General features: G+C 35.1%; 1 protein-coding gene across 8 annotated transcripts in view; it reads right to left on the reverse strand.

The window, feature by feature from the left end:
• The window catches only part of REPS1 (RALBP1 associated Eps domain containing 1), an 87,325-nt gene that overhangs the window by 27,946 nt on the left and 44,070 nt on the right, over positions 1-15,309 (reverse strand). For 7 of the 8 annotated variants that reach the window (XR_013168540.1, XM_077143300.1, XM_077143299.1 and 4 more), the window contains exons 3-8: positions 13,451-13,647; positions 13,159-13,312; positions 12,535-12,662; positions 11,850-12,012; positions 11,495-11,558; positions 10,216-10,370 (exon numbers count right to left, since the gene is read on the reverse strand). Coding sequence is in view for 7 of the 8 variants with exons in the window: in XM_077143300.1 (XP_076999415.1) it covers positions 10,216-10,370; positions 11,495-11,558; positions 11,850-12,012; positions 12,535-12,662; positions 13,159-13,312; positions 13,451-13,647 (861 nt within the window). In the remaining variant the exon portion in view is untranslated. The remainder of the gene's footprint in view (positions 1-10,215; positions 10,371-11,494; positions 11,559-11,849; positions 12,013-12,534; positions 12,663-13,158; positions 13,313-13,450; positions 13,648-15,309) is intronic. The other variant, XM_077143303.1, reaches the window with a different exon arrangement.

Here is a 15,309-nt window from a genome sequence, read left to right on the forward strand (position 1 = left end):
ATAATAATGCAGTAGGATGTTTTGAATCCTTTTCTATTAACAGATGGATTTATAGTGATATTCCCAAAGTGTATCTCATGGAATGTTAATCAGGAAGGTGGCTGTGAAATATCAAGTACCCTGTCTACATACGTTTGAGGATACTATGAGTTCCTGGTGGCACATCTCCATGCACATATGTACATCAAAGATTTCTGACATCAAGTAAACTTGGTCTAAATCAATTTTTCCTCAAAATATATTTGTCCTCTGAACCCTTTTTATGAAATAAAATCCCTCATTGTTTCTTAGAATATATTTTAGAAACTGTATACTAATACTAATTCACTCATATTTTCTCTACAAGACTTCCTTGTTATCAAAATGCAGCATATATTTACAAGAGAGGGTAGCAAAAGGAAGGCAGAGTCCCCAGCCATGAGCAAAAAACAAAGCCAATGAGCCCACCTGAGATGAAAACTCCCATTACTAAGGTTCTCTGGCACTTAAGAGATTAAACTGAGAAAGCAACAAATCCGTAATCTTATTTCAAAATAGTTTTTACAGTATTTTGAGGTATCACATTCTACTTCTATTTAATCCTTAGTTAAAATATCTCTTAAATTACAATGTAAAGACAAAAAGAATTTCATTGGTAACTAAATTCTTATTCTAATCTTCCCAAGTTTTATACAGCTTTGAATATAACCCCAGTGCGAAAAATCATACCAACTGCCAAATTAATAGGGAGTGTTTAACAGTTTAGAACCATATCAAAAATATGATTCCAATATCTGTCACTAGCTCACAGTTTAACCATGGGCAATTTGAATAAGACAGTGCCTGAGTTTCTCCACCAAAAGGAAGACATCTGCCATCAAATATTACCTCTATACTTCAGGTTCCTATACAGCAGCCACCAAACCCAGCAAGGTATAAGTTTTAACCTTCCAACCTATTCAGAAGTAAATCTTTCAAATTTCAGTGCCTGGCTTAGACAACAACAATTTATTGAATGAGATGCTTTCTGAGTTCTTTACTTGAATTCATTCACTGGAACTGTCATTTTCCAAGAACACCTGGAATCAAAGTTATTAATATTTCAAAAAGTTCTCAAAATATGACCTTCTCCCTATTGAGTTAACATGACTATCTCAAAGTATTTCCGTGCCCCTTTACCTACTGCTGACATTATTCCTTTATAGTCATACCACTGTGCAAGCATCATATTTTGATTAATTTTGTTTTCTAAGATCAGGAATTTTTCTTTCTTAATTCTGTTCCTTCTCAATAAGAATGTCAGAGTAGTTGAGAACCCATAAGAGGGAAGACAGTTTCAGATTCCTAAGACCTCTTAAAGCTCTCTGAAAAGAACTAATGTAAAAGTTATCCATGATAAATAGGAGCAGCAAATTATTTTTCGGTGGAAACAAAAACCTGGGATTTTCTTTTCTCATGATAACAAAAGGGAAAGGAAGTTAAGGAAGGAGGACTGTGGCTATGAATCTGATCTTCATTGAAAATGAGGCTCTCTCAAAAGGAAGGTGAATAAATAAGCTTATCTTTTAGACATTCCCCAAAGAAGTTGAGCATTGAAGAAAAATAAAAGAACTGAAATTTAACTACAGGATTAATTTTCAAAAGAATTGTTTAAGACCAGATTATATTACTCAAGTTTTAAATGTCATTCTAGAACAATCTGAAACCCTGGTTTTTGTTTGTTTGTTTGTTTGTTTTTGAGACTTCAGTTCCCATCGAAGTTGTCTTCCACAGACAAATTTTGGGTCAAACTGTACCCCATTCCTACCTTAGGGAAGTTAGGATTTGGGATAGATTCTGGCAACCTCTCTGATTCACTCAGTTCTCTTGAGGCTGAGAACCAAAATGTTATTTACCCAAATAAATACACTTTATAATTATTCTAACATGGTTATTTTTTTAGAGCACTACTTCTCAAACTGTGGGCCACAGAACCTTGGAAGTCCCTGAGATTCTTTTAGAGGATCTGAAAAGTCAAAATTATTGTTTTTTTCCCTGTGTTGACATTTGTACTAATGGTGGGAATGCAATGGTGCTAACTAGCTTATTAGCAAGAACCAAGATAGAGACACTCAAATATACTAGTCATTGTGCTCCTTACCCCCAGGAACCTGAGATTAAAAATACATATGCATTCCAGCTTCACTGAAGAACGCTCCTGAAGAGGTAGTAAAAATTATCAATTTTATTAGATCTCAGCCCTGAAAACACCTCTAATATTCTTTGTGACAAAATGGGAGACTCATACAAAGCACTGCCACTGCATACCTCAAGTATAATGGCTGTCTCAAGGCAAAATCCCCGTGATTTGGTTGTAAGCTTCACAGGTCATTTTTCTCATGGAACACCATTTTTCTTGAAAGAGTAGCTAATGAACTGTAATTTCTTAGAGTTGGGTATCAGGCAGATTTTTTCAAGATTAATGAAGTGATGTATGGTCAGCTTATTCAAACACCATAATTACAAGGAACTCTGAATAGGGAGTGAGATCTTGTTCGTTTGTACAGGTTGGTGTGATGCCCCAGTACGTCCCAGAGTAATGTGGGCAGAAGATTTTAAAGTATTTGCAAAAGTCCCCTTGACGGACTGGGTAAAAAGGCGGAAATATTAAATATCCCCACCTGGAAAGACTTGATATTCTCACCAGCATTGGGGACTGCCAATTTGATGAGACAGGCCCTTATCTTGGGGTTCACCCTTATGTAACATATTCCTGCAGAGGAGAAGTCAAGCCTACCTATAATTATGCCTAAGAGTCACCTTCAAAGAACCTCTTCTGTGGCTCAAATGTGGCCTCTTTCTTTAAGACAAAGGTAAACTCACTGCCCTCCCCCTACTAGGTGGGTCATGACTCCTAGGGGTGTAAATCTCCCTTGCAATTTGGGACATGACTCCTGGAGATGAGCTTGGCCCAGCCAATGTGGGGGTGAAAAAGCCTTCTGGACCAAAAGGGGGAAGAGGAATCAAACAAAATAAAGTTTCAGTGGCTGAGAGATTTCAAAGAGTCGAGAGGTCGTTCTGGAGTTTATTCTCATGCAGTATATAGGCATCCCTTTACAGTTTTGGACACACTGGAGTAGTCAGAGGGAAAGGCCTAAAACTGTTGAACTATAATCCAACAGCCTTGATTGTTGAAGATGAATAACTATAGAGCTTTTAAGTTTTATTCAAGTGATTATGAAAACTTTGTGCCTGATACTTTCTTCATCCAGTATATGGACAGATGAGTAAGAAAAAAAAAGACAAAAAACACACAATAGGGGGGTTATGGGCCGTTTATAGTGCTCATTTTTACTTTTTATTTTGAGTAATGAAAATGTTCAAAAATCGACTGTGATGATGAATGCTCACTTATGATACTGTGAATCACTAATTGTACACTTTGGATGATTATACGGCATGTGAATATATAATATATCTCAATAAAAAAAAAATGAAGTGAGCCTATCCTTTCAAGGGATTCAACTGTATTTGTTACTAACGACAAAGTGTGAATTTTCAAGGAAAAATCAGAATTTTGGAAAGTTTCTATCCATGGCCATGAGCTCAAGAGCTTTCTAATACTATAGACCTTTCTGATAAGATGGGTTGTGATGTTAACAAATGTGCTCTATTGAAATTTTATAATAAAGTATCAACATTCAGAAGATCTGTGTAACTCAACATACTGATATTTTACAAATAACCAAAGTGCAAGACAGATCCATGAACTTTAATATAACGAGGCAAAAAAAAAAAATTACTGATATGATTTTAGCTTTTACATTGCAATTTACCTTCCAGAAATTACCATTTGTTTTTTTGTATAGCATCTAAGATTATTACAATTATCTGAAAAAGCTGTTTTAGTCCTCTGTTTTGCTGTGCGTGGCCAGATTTTTCGCAGTTATTTCAGGGATCAACAAACTTTTCTCTAAAGAGTCAGACAGATATCACTAAAGGCTCTGCCATATGGTCTCTGCTATAACTTTTCAACTCTGTCCCCAGAGTATGAAATCAGTGTTAGATTTGTGTAAATGAATGTATGCGGCTGGGTTCCAATAAAGCTTTATTTGTGGGTACTGAAATGTGAATTTCATATAATTTTCATGTTGTCATGAGATAATCTTCTTTTGATTTTATTTTCAACAATTAAAATGGGGGGAAAATATCTTAGCATGGGCAACAGTGAAAGACGGAGCAGAAAGGATATGGTTCACATGGCTTAAGTTTTTTTTAAAGTTTAAAACCTAAAATACAAAGAAAAAAGAAGGTTAACCACAATGGGCTCCCACTCCCAAAATCTTTTCGTGTATAAAAGCAACTGTAGAAGAGACAATTCGGTATGACCATATAATGTACTGTCAACTTATATTTAAAATGTAGTAACGGAAGTTAAATGAGTGCAAACTGCATTTCTGAACTGCACTAGAAATAAACACATTATCAATTGTTTTTACCTTTCTATCCTTCAAAGAATCTGAAAAGTTCTACAGATTCAGTTTAGTACTACATACCTGTTGAACAACCTTTTCCTTAAGAGCTTCCATTTTATTAATAAATATTATATATTTATTATAGAAATCCCATCCTAGATTTCTCTTATTTTCTTAGTATTACAATTTATATACCAAAAAATTACTTCAGAAATGACTATGCTATTACTGATCTTATGGATATATATGCATTCCTTAAAATCCTATGGTTAAAATTTACGTTACTTTCAAGCAGCAAATCCAATCTAGGAAGGGTTCTTCACTCATAAAGACTGAAGGCTCCAGCCTCATTGTAACAGTTTCATCAAGACAAAATTAACCACACCTTTTATTTAGCTGAAATGTGAATATTCTTCTCATAAGAAAAATATTTAACATGATCTAAAGAGGTCTGGATGAATTTTAAATGTTCAAGGAAAACTACAAATAGTACCTTTTCATTCATACTTCTAAGGCAGGGATATAAGCAATGCATATGCAGAAAGCAGTTAACGAATGAATTTAAGATATGCTTTGTTTTCTCTTGAGAGATATTATAAGCAGCAAGAAACTAAGTTCTGTTCCCAAACTCCACTTCTTCCAGCCCTCTGGAAAAAACTTAACTCAGTAAGCAGATCTTAAGAAGGCCTATGTCGAAGTCTATTAGTTTAAACTTAAAACCAAAGGCTTAAGGCTTAAAATGTCCTGAGTTTTCTATTTGGGATGACAGAAAAGTTTTGATAATGGATGGTGGCGATGGCAGCAGAACAATGTGAATGGAAGTAACAGCAGTGCATCATTTTATGTGAAAACGGGTTAAGAGAAAAAAATTACAGGGTGCATACATGGTACTAAGGGAAAAAAAATTCAAGGAATTGCACAACACAATCAGTTAACCCTAAGTTAAATCACAGAATATACTTAATAGTAAATTACAAAGATATACTATCATCAATTTTAACAAATGTTCCACACCAAGGCAAGGTGCTAATAATACGGTGGTTTATGGGAATCGGTATTTTATGCATGATTGTTCTGTAATCTACAACTTCTCTAATAATAAAAAAAACAAAGGCTTAAAAAGAAACATGAAAGTAAAAATGTGTCAAACAAGGCTTGAAAACAAAACATTCACCCCAAATACTAACTGTTACCTGCTGAATTTTTCTGGCAGTAGTGGCTAACATTTTATCTTATACACTATATTACCCAGCTATTAAATCCAAGAATATAACCTCCAGATATATAGGAGGTTCCATTATCTGAGAACAGCTAACAATGGAAGAAACCCATTTAAAGTTGGTCCCCTTAAAATAAGGACCAAATTTCATAAAAAGAAAATAATTTGGGGTTTTACCTTAAAATCTTACACAGAAAATTGAGTATACAAAACAAAGAATGAACCATGTTAAATTTTTTTGTGTAAGGTGGTGGCAAAATTAGTGAAAGCACTATTGTACTCGGTAAACACTGATGGAGGACCTCACAGTTCCAGGCTCTAGAAGACAGGATTGAGTAAGAAGACAGGGCTCATTCCCATGGAGCTCTTCTAATACCAGAGAGGCATCTTTCATGTCACTTTCAACTTTCATAGCATGATTGTAAAGGAAAAAAGTCATTTCTACAAAAATAATTAAGGGTACCATTAATTATTCCCAAGGACCCTCACTAATCCACTGACATTTAAACCATAGTCTTTAAAAATTTCTTCTGTGTCAACATCTTTGTGAAGCTTTTCTTCTACAGGTATTATCTAGCCTTGTTTGTTAATGTCTTTGCCAGGGATTTGAGCAGTTCTAATTACTTCAACCAATTTTACTAAATAGTGCATCTTTGCCAATATTTGTAATTTAATTTTGCAGTTTAATTGTACCAATTTGTCAGCTACAATACCCTATGATCTGGGAAGAAATGAGAATGTGGTTAGAAAATGTGTAGGCATGTGTGTGTGTGTGCATGTTTGTGTGTGTGTGTGTAGGTCAGTGAGAATTAATTCCTTACCCAGAAAGTTCTCAAATTTTCAAAAGCAAAGATCCTAGGTACTTTGTACAAAACAAACAGTTATGGATAAGTATGCCCACTGCAGTATGCCTAAGGGTAAAGCCAAGAAACAACTTTCTTGTTTTTGAATAAAATTCATCAAAAGAGAACTGGTTAAAGTATGTCCATATTACTGAGCACTTTGTATGATAAAGAATGCAGTAGTTCTATACCTGATGAAGTGTAAGATGCCCCCCCTACAAGAAGAATAAAATAAAGGATCACACTCATGTAAAAACAGATGTGTGGGGTGGTAGAGTGTGATTCTCAAATGATACAAAAATACATGTAAAATTGAAACTGTGCTACAAAGGAAGAGCCTCTCCAGGGACTGAGTACAAGTTGTGTAGCACTGCAATACGTCCACCTGCTTTTTCCCTCTAAGGTATGGTATTGTGGGAGGCTGGCAGGTCAGATTAGTTCTAAAAGAACCATTCTTTCTTGAATTTATCTGCAGAAAGCTGTCTCTGCAGATAAATGTCTGTATGCTTTCTTTTGTAAGACAACAAAAACTAAGTTTCCCTCAATTTCTCTGGCTGCCAAATTCAGTGCTGATGTAAGTATTAAGTATTTAAATTCAGGTTCACATAAGTACTCTACTTACAATCCTTAGTTGTTCTATTTTACCTGTTCCTATAAGCCTGTTCAAATGTGGGGGGAAAAAAAAACAAATCTACCCCACCAGTCTTATGTGCCTACAGAAAGCCTAGTTTGCTACTACTTCAAGCAGCTGCCACTTGTCACCATTGTTTACCACCAATTAACCTGTGACAGCTACTTAAATTATAAGTATAGAATACTTGTGGAGTTAATATTATTTTTTAGTGTTTTCTAATATCATTGACTTGTGACAGCAAGACTGCCTTTTCAAAGACACAAATATGTGAAGAAAAATATATCCTACTTTGAAAATGGCATTTAACATTAATTCACCATTATTCACTGAGCAACCTTCTACATGCCTGGCAAAGTTCCAGGTCCTGAGGCTATTACAGTGATGATGAAACATCTTCTTTTCCTAAGGAGCTCAGAGTGTAGCGGCAGAAAGAGAAAAAGAGAAGCAGGATTCAGGGTGATGTGTGCCCTAACAAACAGCAGGTGGAGGACACTATGAGAGGGGCAGGGAAGGGCAAGCCCACCTCTGCCTGCCTTCAGAAAGACCCAAAGAGCACCTATTTAGGATTCTCCTGGGAGCTAAAAGAAATGGTTTAGGTTTTCCCCCTTTAACTATAATGTCTATAAACACAGCTATTTATAATGATATATAGGGATATTGACAAACCCCAGTCAAACTGTAAGAGGACTATTTCTATAGCCAAAGAACTTTGCAACATCAATCTCCGGTCTATGACAGGTGGGGAAAAAAGATTATTTTACATATGGTTTCCCCCACCCCAAATTAATCTTTTATGAATATTCAAAACCAATTGGATTTAATATTGTGTGGCCAAAATGTTTATTTATCAACTTGACCAGGAAACATATATTATGTTGGGTGGGGAAAAACTACCTGAGTCCATGATATCTTTAAAATTATAGTCAAAACAGGAGTGTATGATATAAACAGGCAACCAATCAGTCTCCCTTTGCTAAACAGATTTAACAGGTAAAAAACGAGATGAAAAGACTAATGCCCAAGAAAGACCTTCTTTCTAAACCATCAGGCTTACAATTCAGGCAACAGACAAAATTTACAAAGAACCAGACTTTATTTAAATTAAATAAAAGAAAAAGAAACACATTACACACAAAAGCCAGATTCATCTATTTAAATGTCACAGATAACAGAATCAGACATGCCTCCCCAAAAGGACACACAACCGATTAAGCTTGATTTAAATGTTTAAATCAGTGAGATAGAGTCTGAAGATACCACAATTTCTTTCCTACTATCAAATCAGCTAAACAGAGAAGTTGCTATTGTTTTATTTATTAAGAAAATCAATACACTTTGAAGCAAAATGAACTAACAAAGATACTTAACTTACAGCTCAAGCTAGAACTTAACTGATGCTTAACAATTTCTGAGACAAGAAAATTCCTAGGATTAGCATGGAAAAATGTTTGCTAAAAAATTAAAACTAAACTAAATTTTGTCATCAATCTACTGGTAAATTCCACAGAGTTTGATGTACACAGTTCAGGTCCTGAAATATAAACAGCATCAAATCCACACTGCAGGTGGAGAAACACCAGGGGAAAATAGTGAATGGTTCGAGTTTGTCCAAAGTCGCGGAGTAATTAGCAAAACAGGAAGCAAACTGAGCTTCCTGATTTAGAAGACTGATCTCTTTCTACCAGTGATTATAGCCATTTGGTTCTTTTGTATAATTCAGATGATAAATTAGCCCATCAGCATTTCTGGGTTAAAGAGATTCTACCTGACAGATAAATGCCCTTGTGAGTGTCAAATCCAGATTTTGCTTCCCTTCCAAAAGTATAACATTCTTTCAGTCATTATATTCCAAAGAGAATTTATATAGGAACACTGAGAACAATAATTTGGTTTTAGTTAGGCTCATTAGGAATTTAACATTAGATTTCCTTTCATTTACTCAGAAAAATATAATTTTTTTTAGTATTTTGCTTTTCTCAGAAAGCTACAGATAAATATGAATATTTAAGAAGTATCCAGCATCATAAGACTCCATTTTCCTCTCCTTCTCATCAATAAGATAAACAGCATTATCTAAAAACCAAACGCAAAATTTCCAGATGTCTTTAGAGCCTGCATAAGTTTGGCTTTTTAAAGGAAAATGTCTGTATATATTCTTCTTTCGTATTTTTTAAAGTTGAGTAAATAAGACAAATCATTAATACAAGTTTAGCTTGTACATTCTATTCTGATGGCAAATCTGCATGTCCCTGATGACATTCTTAATTTACTAAGCATAGTTTTACATCTATCTTGGTTTTGCTTTAAGAATAGGTGTCCAGGGCGGGCCGCGGTGGCTCAGCGGGCAAAGTGCTTGCCTGCTATGCCGGAGGACCTCGGTTCGATTCCCGGCCCCAGCCCATGTAACAAAAACGGAGAAACAGAATACAATAAAACAAGAAAATGTTTAAAGATGTTTCCCTTTCTTCCTTCCTTCCTTCCTTCTCTCTGTCTTTAAAAAAAAAAAAAAAAAAAAAAGAATAGGTGTCCAGAATTGAGAGGTTATCCTAGAGGTTATTCTTACACATTATATAGATATCCCTTTATCCCTTTTTAGCTTATGGTGTATTGGAGCGGCTGGAGGAAAGTACCTGAAGCTGCTGAACTATCCTCTAGTAGCCTTGATTCTTGAAAACTGTGTAACTACATAGCTTTTATAATGTGACTGCATGGTTGTAAAAACCTTGTGTCTGGTGCTTTTATCCAGGGTATGTAAAAAAAAGAATTAAAAAATAAATAAATAATGGGGGAGAAAAAAGCAAATATTAGGTAAATTGAAATACTATGGGTCAATGTGGGGGAAGGATAAGGGGTATAGGATGTATGAGTTGTTTTTTCTTCTTTTATGTCTTTTACTGGAGTGATGTAAATGTTCTAAAAATGATCATGGTGAAGAATACACAACTGTGTGATCATACTGTCAGCCATTGGTTGGATGTGTATGCGTGGCTATTTCCCAATAAAAATAGTTAAAAAAAAAAGAAAAAGAAAAAGGCATGTCATATTTATCAAGGCATGCAATCAGCTTTCTTCAGCTCTCAATCTTACCTGCTGAATCTTCCAAATCAATCAGTTTGGGCATTAGGCTTTCAGGGAGTTTTTCAGGTAAGTCGTAGCCATTCTTTCTAGCAACTACCAGATGAAAAGCAGCACAAAACTCATCCAGTGTCAATGCACCATCTTTATCAAAGTCTGAGAGTTCCCTAGAAGACAAACTTACTATGAATATAATCAAATTTCACTTTGTAACTCTTTATTTTTCAAAAAAGAAATACTTCCCAGAGAAAGTACAAAAAAATCAGTAATTTTTAAAATCCAATAGATGGGAAGCTGTGTAATAAAATAAATATAGCAAAATGTTAAATGCAGAACTAGGTGGTAAGCACATGGGTGTACATGATACAGCTCTTTAAACTTTTCTGTATGCTTGAAATTCTTGTAATAAAATAATAAAAAATAGTCCCAATAAATATGATCACAAAAAGATTAACTTTAGCCCATATGCAAGTTTAAGTTAACAGGATTTAATTATAGTAAGGCTTACGCAATAGGTCTTGAAAATGTTTTTAAATTTTGTTTTTATTGTCAAAGTTCTATTTGTATGCACTTTAATGCAACATATAGAACTACAAGGCTTGATTTTTTTAAAAAGTAGCAATGCCACCCTGCTGTTCTTGCCATTTCCTAGATGCCAGGGCAATCACGTTTATTTTTATCTCCGTAACTATAAAAGTAGATATTGTTAGTTCTTGATTTTTCAGTTTTAGGCATTATCACCTACATCCTACTATAGCACTCTATGCTACTTAAAATATATTAATAAAATAACTTGAAATTCAGAGGATGTATTGATATTAAAAGTGGGACTAAATACATTTATGCTCATCTAATAATTCTTTAAAAAGCAACCTGTGGTTGTAATTTGTAATCTAATGACCAATCCCATCGACAGAGCAGCTAACCTGAGTTTCAGTCTGCGTTTAAATGGGGGCTAAGCACTGTGTTTAAGCTCATGATTGGTTCAGGTTTTATCACACTTGTTAGAAACCAAATGAGGTAAATATAACCACATATGAGTAAAGCAGCTTTTACTGCATACATTTGATAGCATTATACTAGCCACAAGAATAGCGGATATAGCTCAAAGAATTTTAGTGCTTTGCAAAGAACTACTGTAACTCTATTTCTCATTTCTTTTCCTGAGGCAGTACTGGCAATAAGGACTAGAAACCAGTTTAATAGTTCAGTTTTTTAAGGTTCTAAGTTACTTGCTGGAAACTCCTTTAAGCCACCCATATAACCCAACTAATGGCATACTGCAACTTACCAAATATGAGAAAGTTCAAGAATAGGAAGTTTTGATTTTGTAAAAAACTCTTTAGCTGCAGATCCTGAAACATTAAAAACAGCAGTGTTTAATGTTATTCTGAATTTACACATCCAAGAATAAAGTGTGGGTAAGAGTCATGAGATGCTTTTCACTAGGAAAAAGGTAGACTTCATATATATATGGTATGTTCTGGGTTCCCAGTGATTATGAATTCTTTTTAGACAAATGATTTGCAAATGGATTGTCTTCTATAATTATGTAATTTATGACGAATAATACAATGTCTTTGAGGTTATGAAATTGAGACCTTCTCCTGTCACATCTAAAAGAACTTCTGTTTTTAACAACTCACCTGGAATAAATCCGTTTAGATCAGGCTGAATGGTTTTAAACTGATTTACATAATACTGTCTTTGTTCATCTGTAATTTTCCAGGGATCATCGTAACTACTGGATTGCCTACGAATTTCATTGGCAGTTGTAGCTGAGGCTACAGTTCGTACTGTTGTCTGGTCCTGTAATGAAACATTTTTTTCCTCAGTACAGTATCTATCTATATGATCTTATGGACCACGGTTGCTAGGTTACTTATCTTTGAAAACAAAACTTGCTTTTTGTGGATGTATAAATATAAGAAATCGTCACGAACTCATCAGCAAACTACACATTTATTATAATCAGGTTACTGGATATGTTTTTGCACAATGATATATATAAATGTACTGAATGAAAGCAATTATGTAAAGCAACACAAACTTATGGAAAATGTGCTAAGAAAGCCAAGCAAGTATATTCCTAGGTGTGGAAACCTTTCAGAACTTCATTAGGAAGTTAGAAAAAGAAAGAAAAGCAGCCAAAACCTTTAGCAAAACATTCTAGTGATAATTGGCTTGAAAAAAAGTCAAAGGAAAGTTCTGTTCTCTATAAAAGAAGGAACTTGCATTTATAAAATTTGCAATGGCAAAGTATAAAAACAATGACAGCAGCAATATTTTGAATGAAGCAAATAAAAAGGCAATACCAATAAAATGTCACACCTGGACAGAAGCAGGATGCATGGCTAAAAGAGTACTGGTTGGTGGAGTATCTGCAAAACTGACCCAGTTTTCTTGAGGTGGAGGTGGGGAGCGCCCTGACCAAACTGCATCACCACCAGCAGGAGGACCTGGAAGCAGAATGGGTGAACATGATGACTCGTTTTTTGAAGGAAACAAAAGCTATCAGGTAGTAACAAACCAACACATTCATATTATAAAAGCTTTCTTTCAAACTCTAACTTTGAAGAAATTAAACAATTTCCAAAATGCAGTCTCTCCTGCTCAACTTAACATTATATCTCATTTAAATCTCTGTAATTGTTGTAGGCTTTCCTTGCCAATACTGAAAGTAATATACATCTTTTATTCTGTGTTTTTTTTTTTGGGGGGGGGGGTGCATGGTTCGGGAATCGAACCTGAATTCTGTGAAATGATTGTTCATTCTACCTTCAGAAAATCTGGTATCCATAAATTAAGCACCATCGCTTATAAGTACATGCAATGACTGCTTTTCCAAAATGATACCTTGAGAAATTTTCAGCATTGATTTCGCTTTTGTTCAAAGGAAAGTTATCAAGTTTCCTTCAACTTACAACCCTAAAATTCCAAAAGATTTCTAAGTACCTGACTGTGCTTCACCAAATGGAGACCAAAAAGGCCCTGGTCCCGCAAGGGGTCTCTCACTGTTTCCCCCGCTGGGATGTCGGCTGTGCTTCCTCCACGTGTGTGGAGAAGTTGGTGGGGACTGCTGGGGTGAAACGACTGGGGATGCAGGTTCCTAGGAAGAATATTATTATTTTCAAAACTAATAATTGTATGGGGATATTTTAATTATTAAAGAACTCAGTAAATATTTTAGTGTAAACACATATACAAGACATGAACCAGTAACCTTTACATGCATGAGATTTCTTACCTGTGGTTCTGCAGGAGCACGAGGCTGGACAGTGTCGTGGCTTATGGATCCTTTTTTCACTTGTCCCCGGCCGGGCGGTGGAGGAATCACACCAGAGTAAGACCCAGGATTTTCAGAATCTGAAGAGTGTGAGGTTGCATGGCGAGATTCCTGTTCATTCTTCGAAGTTACAAATCTTGGCAGAGGAAGGTCCTTTACTGTTAACCACACAGATAGTTCTTACTTTACAATAAAAATGGACACATACTAAAAACTGACACATGAGATTAAGTACATATTAGATAGAATTTTTGCCAAAACTGAAAAAAATCAGGATACATAATTTTAACTACATAAACACAAATATGAAAATAATCGTATATAAAATTCTATCAGCAATTTTTTAGGTAAGAATGAATAGGGTTTTTTCTTATTTCCCAAATGGTTTTTTAATGAGGTTACACAACTTTTCTGGTTTGTTTGCTTTGTTTTTTTAAAGCATGAAAACCTTCAAGGATCAACACTGATCATTCAACTGATCAGGCTTTCCACTATTAGGTACGTGTTACAATATTAAGTTGAAGGTACAGAAACAGGAACAAATGTTCATCACTACAAAAGTCAGAGCATCTCCCTTAGATCGTTTAGGGTGACTCCACCTAGAAAGAAGTAATAATACCAAAATGTCCTTCGAAGGCATAATGTGAAATGTCCATTGTGTGTCTGCTCCTATGTTTGCATATTAGTTATCTCATCTCACATCCCCATTTTACAGATAATACCTTCTATTCATCTACTGAAGATATGTGCAAGGTCCCCTTCCCTCTGGCTATGGAAACTCCTACAGCCAGATATTCCACACTCAATTCAAAATAAAGGAGAAAAAGACTGAGAACTTCTCTGCAGATCAATAATAACTCATACCTTTATAACAGAGCAAAACAGCTGTAAAATCATTTTCAGAGGAAAGTATACTTCCTTCCATTATTTTATTACCTTTGTCTCCCTCCACACTGAGAAGGGAAAATATTAAGCTCATTCACTATTTAAGTAAAAACAACTTCAAAATGACCTGAAATGAATGCAAACTCTCCAGACTAGAACAATAAGGCAATCAGATGTCTATAAAGAAAACCTTAGCTGACGATACACTGAGCAGGGACTGAAAATTATTTATACAAATGCTAATGCTATGAAAAACCTCAGTTCTCTTTTCTCCTTTCTCTTGGAAACCATGGATCTCTCTGCATTCAAGTGCCTACCTTAAAAACTACAAAAAAGGAATTTCCACCTTCTTCTACCAATAAGCCCCAAATGACTGAAAACCTAATTGGTCTAGGTGATACTTCAGTGAGGAGATGAGATTTCTGTAATCAGGCTTCAGTGTGTTGATATTTCAACATTTGTCCCTACCAATAAGAAAGTTCTGACCAACAGATAATTTCTAACTCCAAATGCAGTCTTCATAGCCTTCCCAACTATGTTTAGACTTAGATATTAGAAAAGAAGAAGGTCCTTAAGGAAGGTACATATGAATATAGTCAGTATGACTCAACATTTACCTTGATATAATTATTCACCTAAGTTCTTTCTGAGCAATTTTTAGTGAACTATTTCTAAAAAAATCACCACCTGACCAGTACTCACATGACCATTAAATATGTATGAAGTCTGTCCTATATGCCTTCACAGATGGAGGAGATATAACTTTCTAATGCTCAAATTGAGCAAGAGAATGTGGTGGTGGCATAAAGCCAGATCACTTCACTGAGGTCAAAGGTGCCACTCTCACATCAGAAGGACGCAAGTGTCCTACAGATTTGACTTCACTGTGATCAGAAGCCTATTTTCATTTCAGTTACTCATGTCTTTCTCAATTA

This window comes from Tamandua tetradactyla, chromosome 25, assembly GCF_023851605.1.
Source record: "Tamandua tetradactyla isolate mTamTet1 chromosome 25, mTamTet1.pri, whole genome shotgun sequence".
In the NCBI taxonomy this organism is placed as follows: domain Eukaryota; kingdom Metazoa; phylum Chordata; class Mammalia; order Pilosa; family Myrmecophagidae; genus Tamandua; species Tamandua tetradactyla.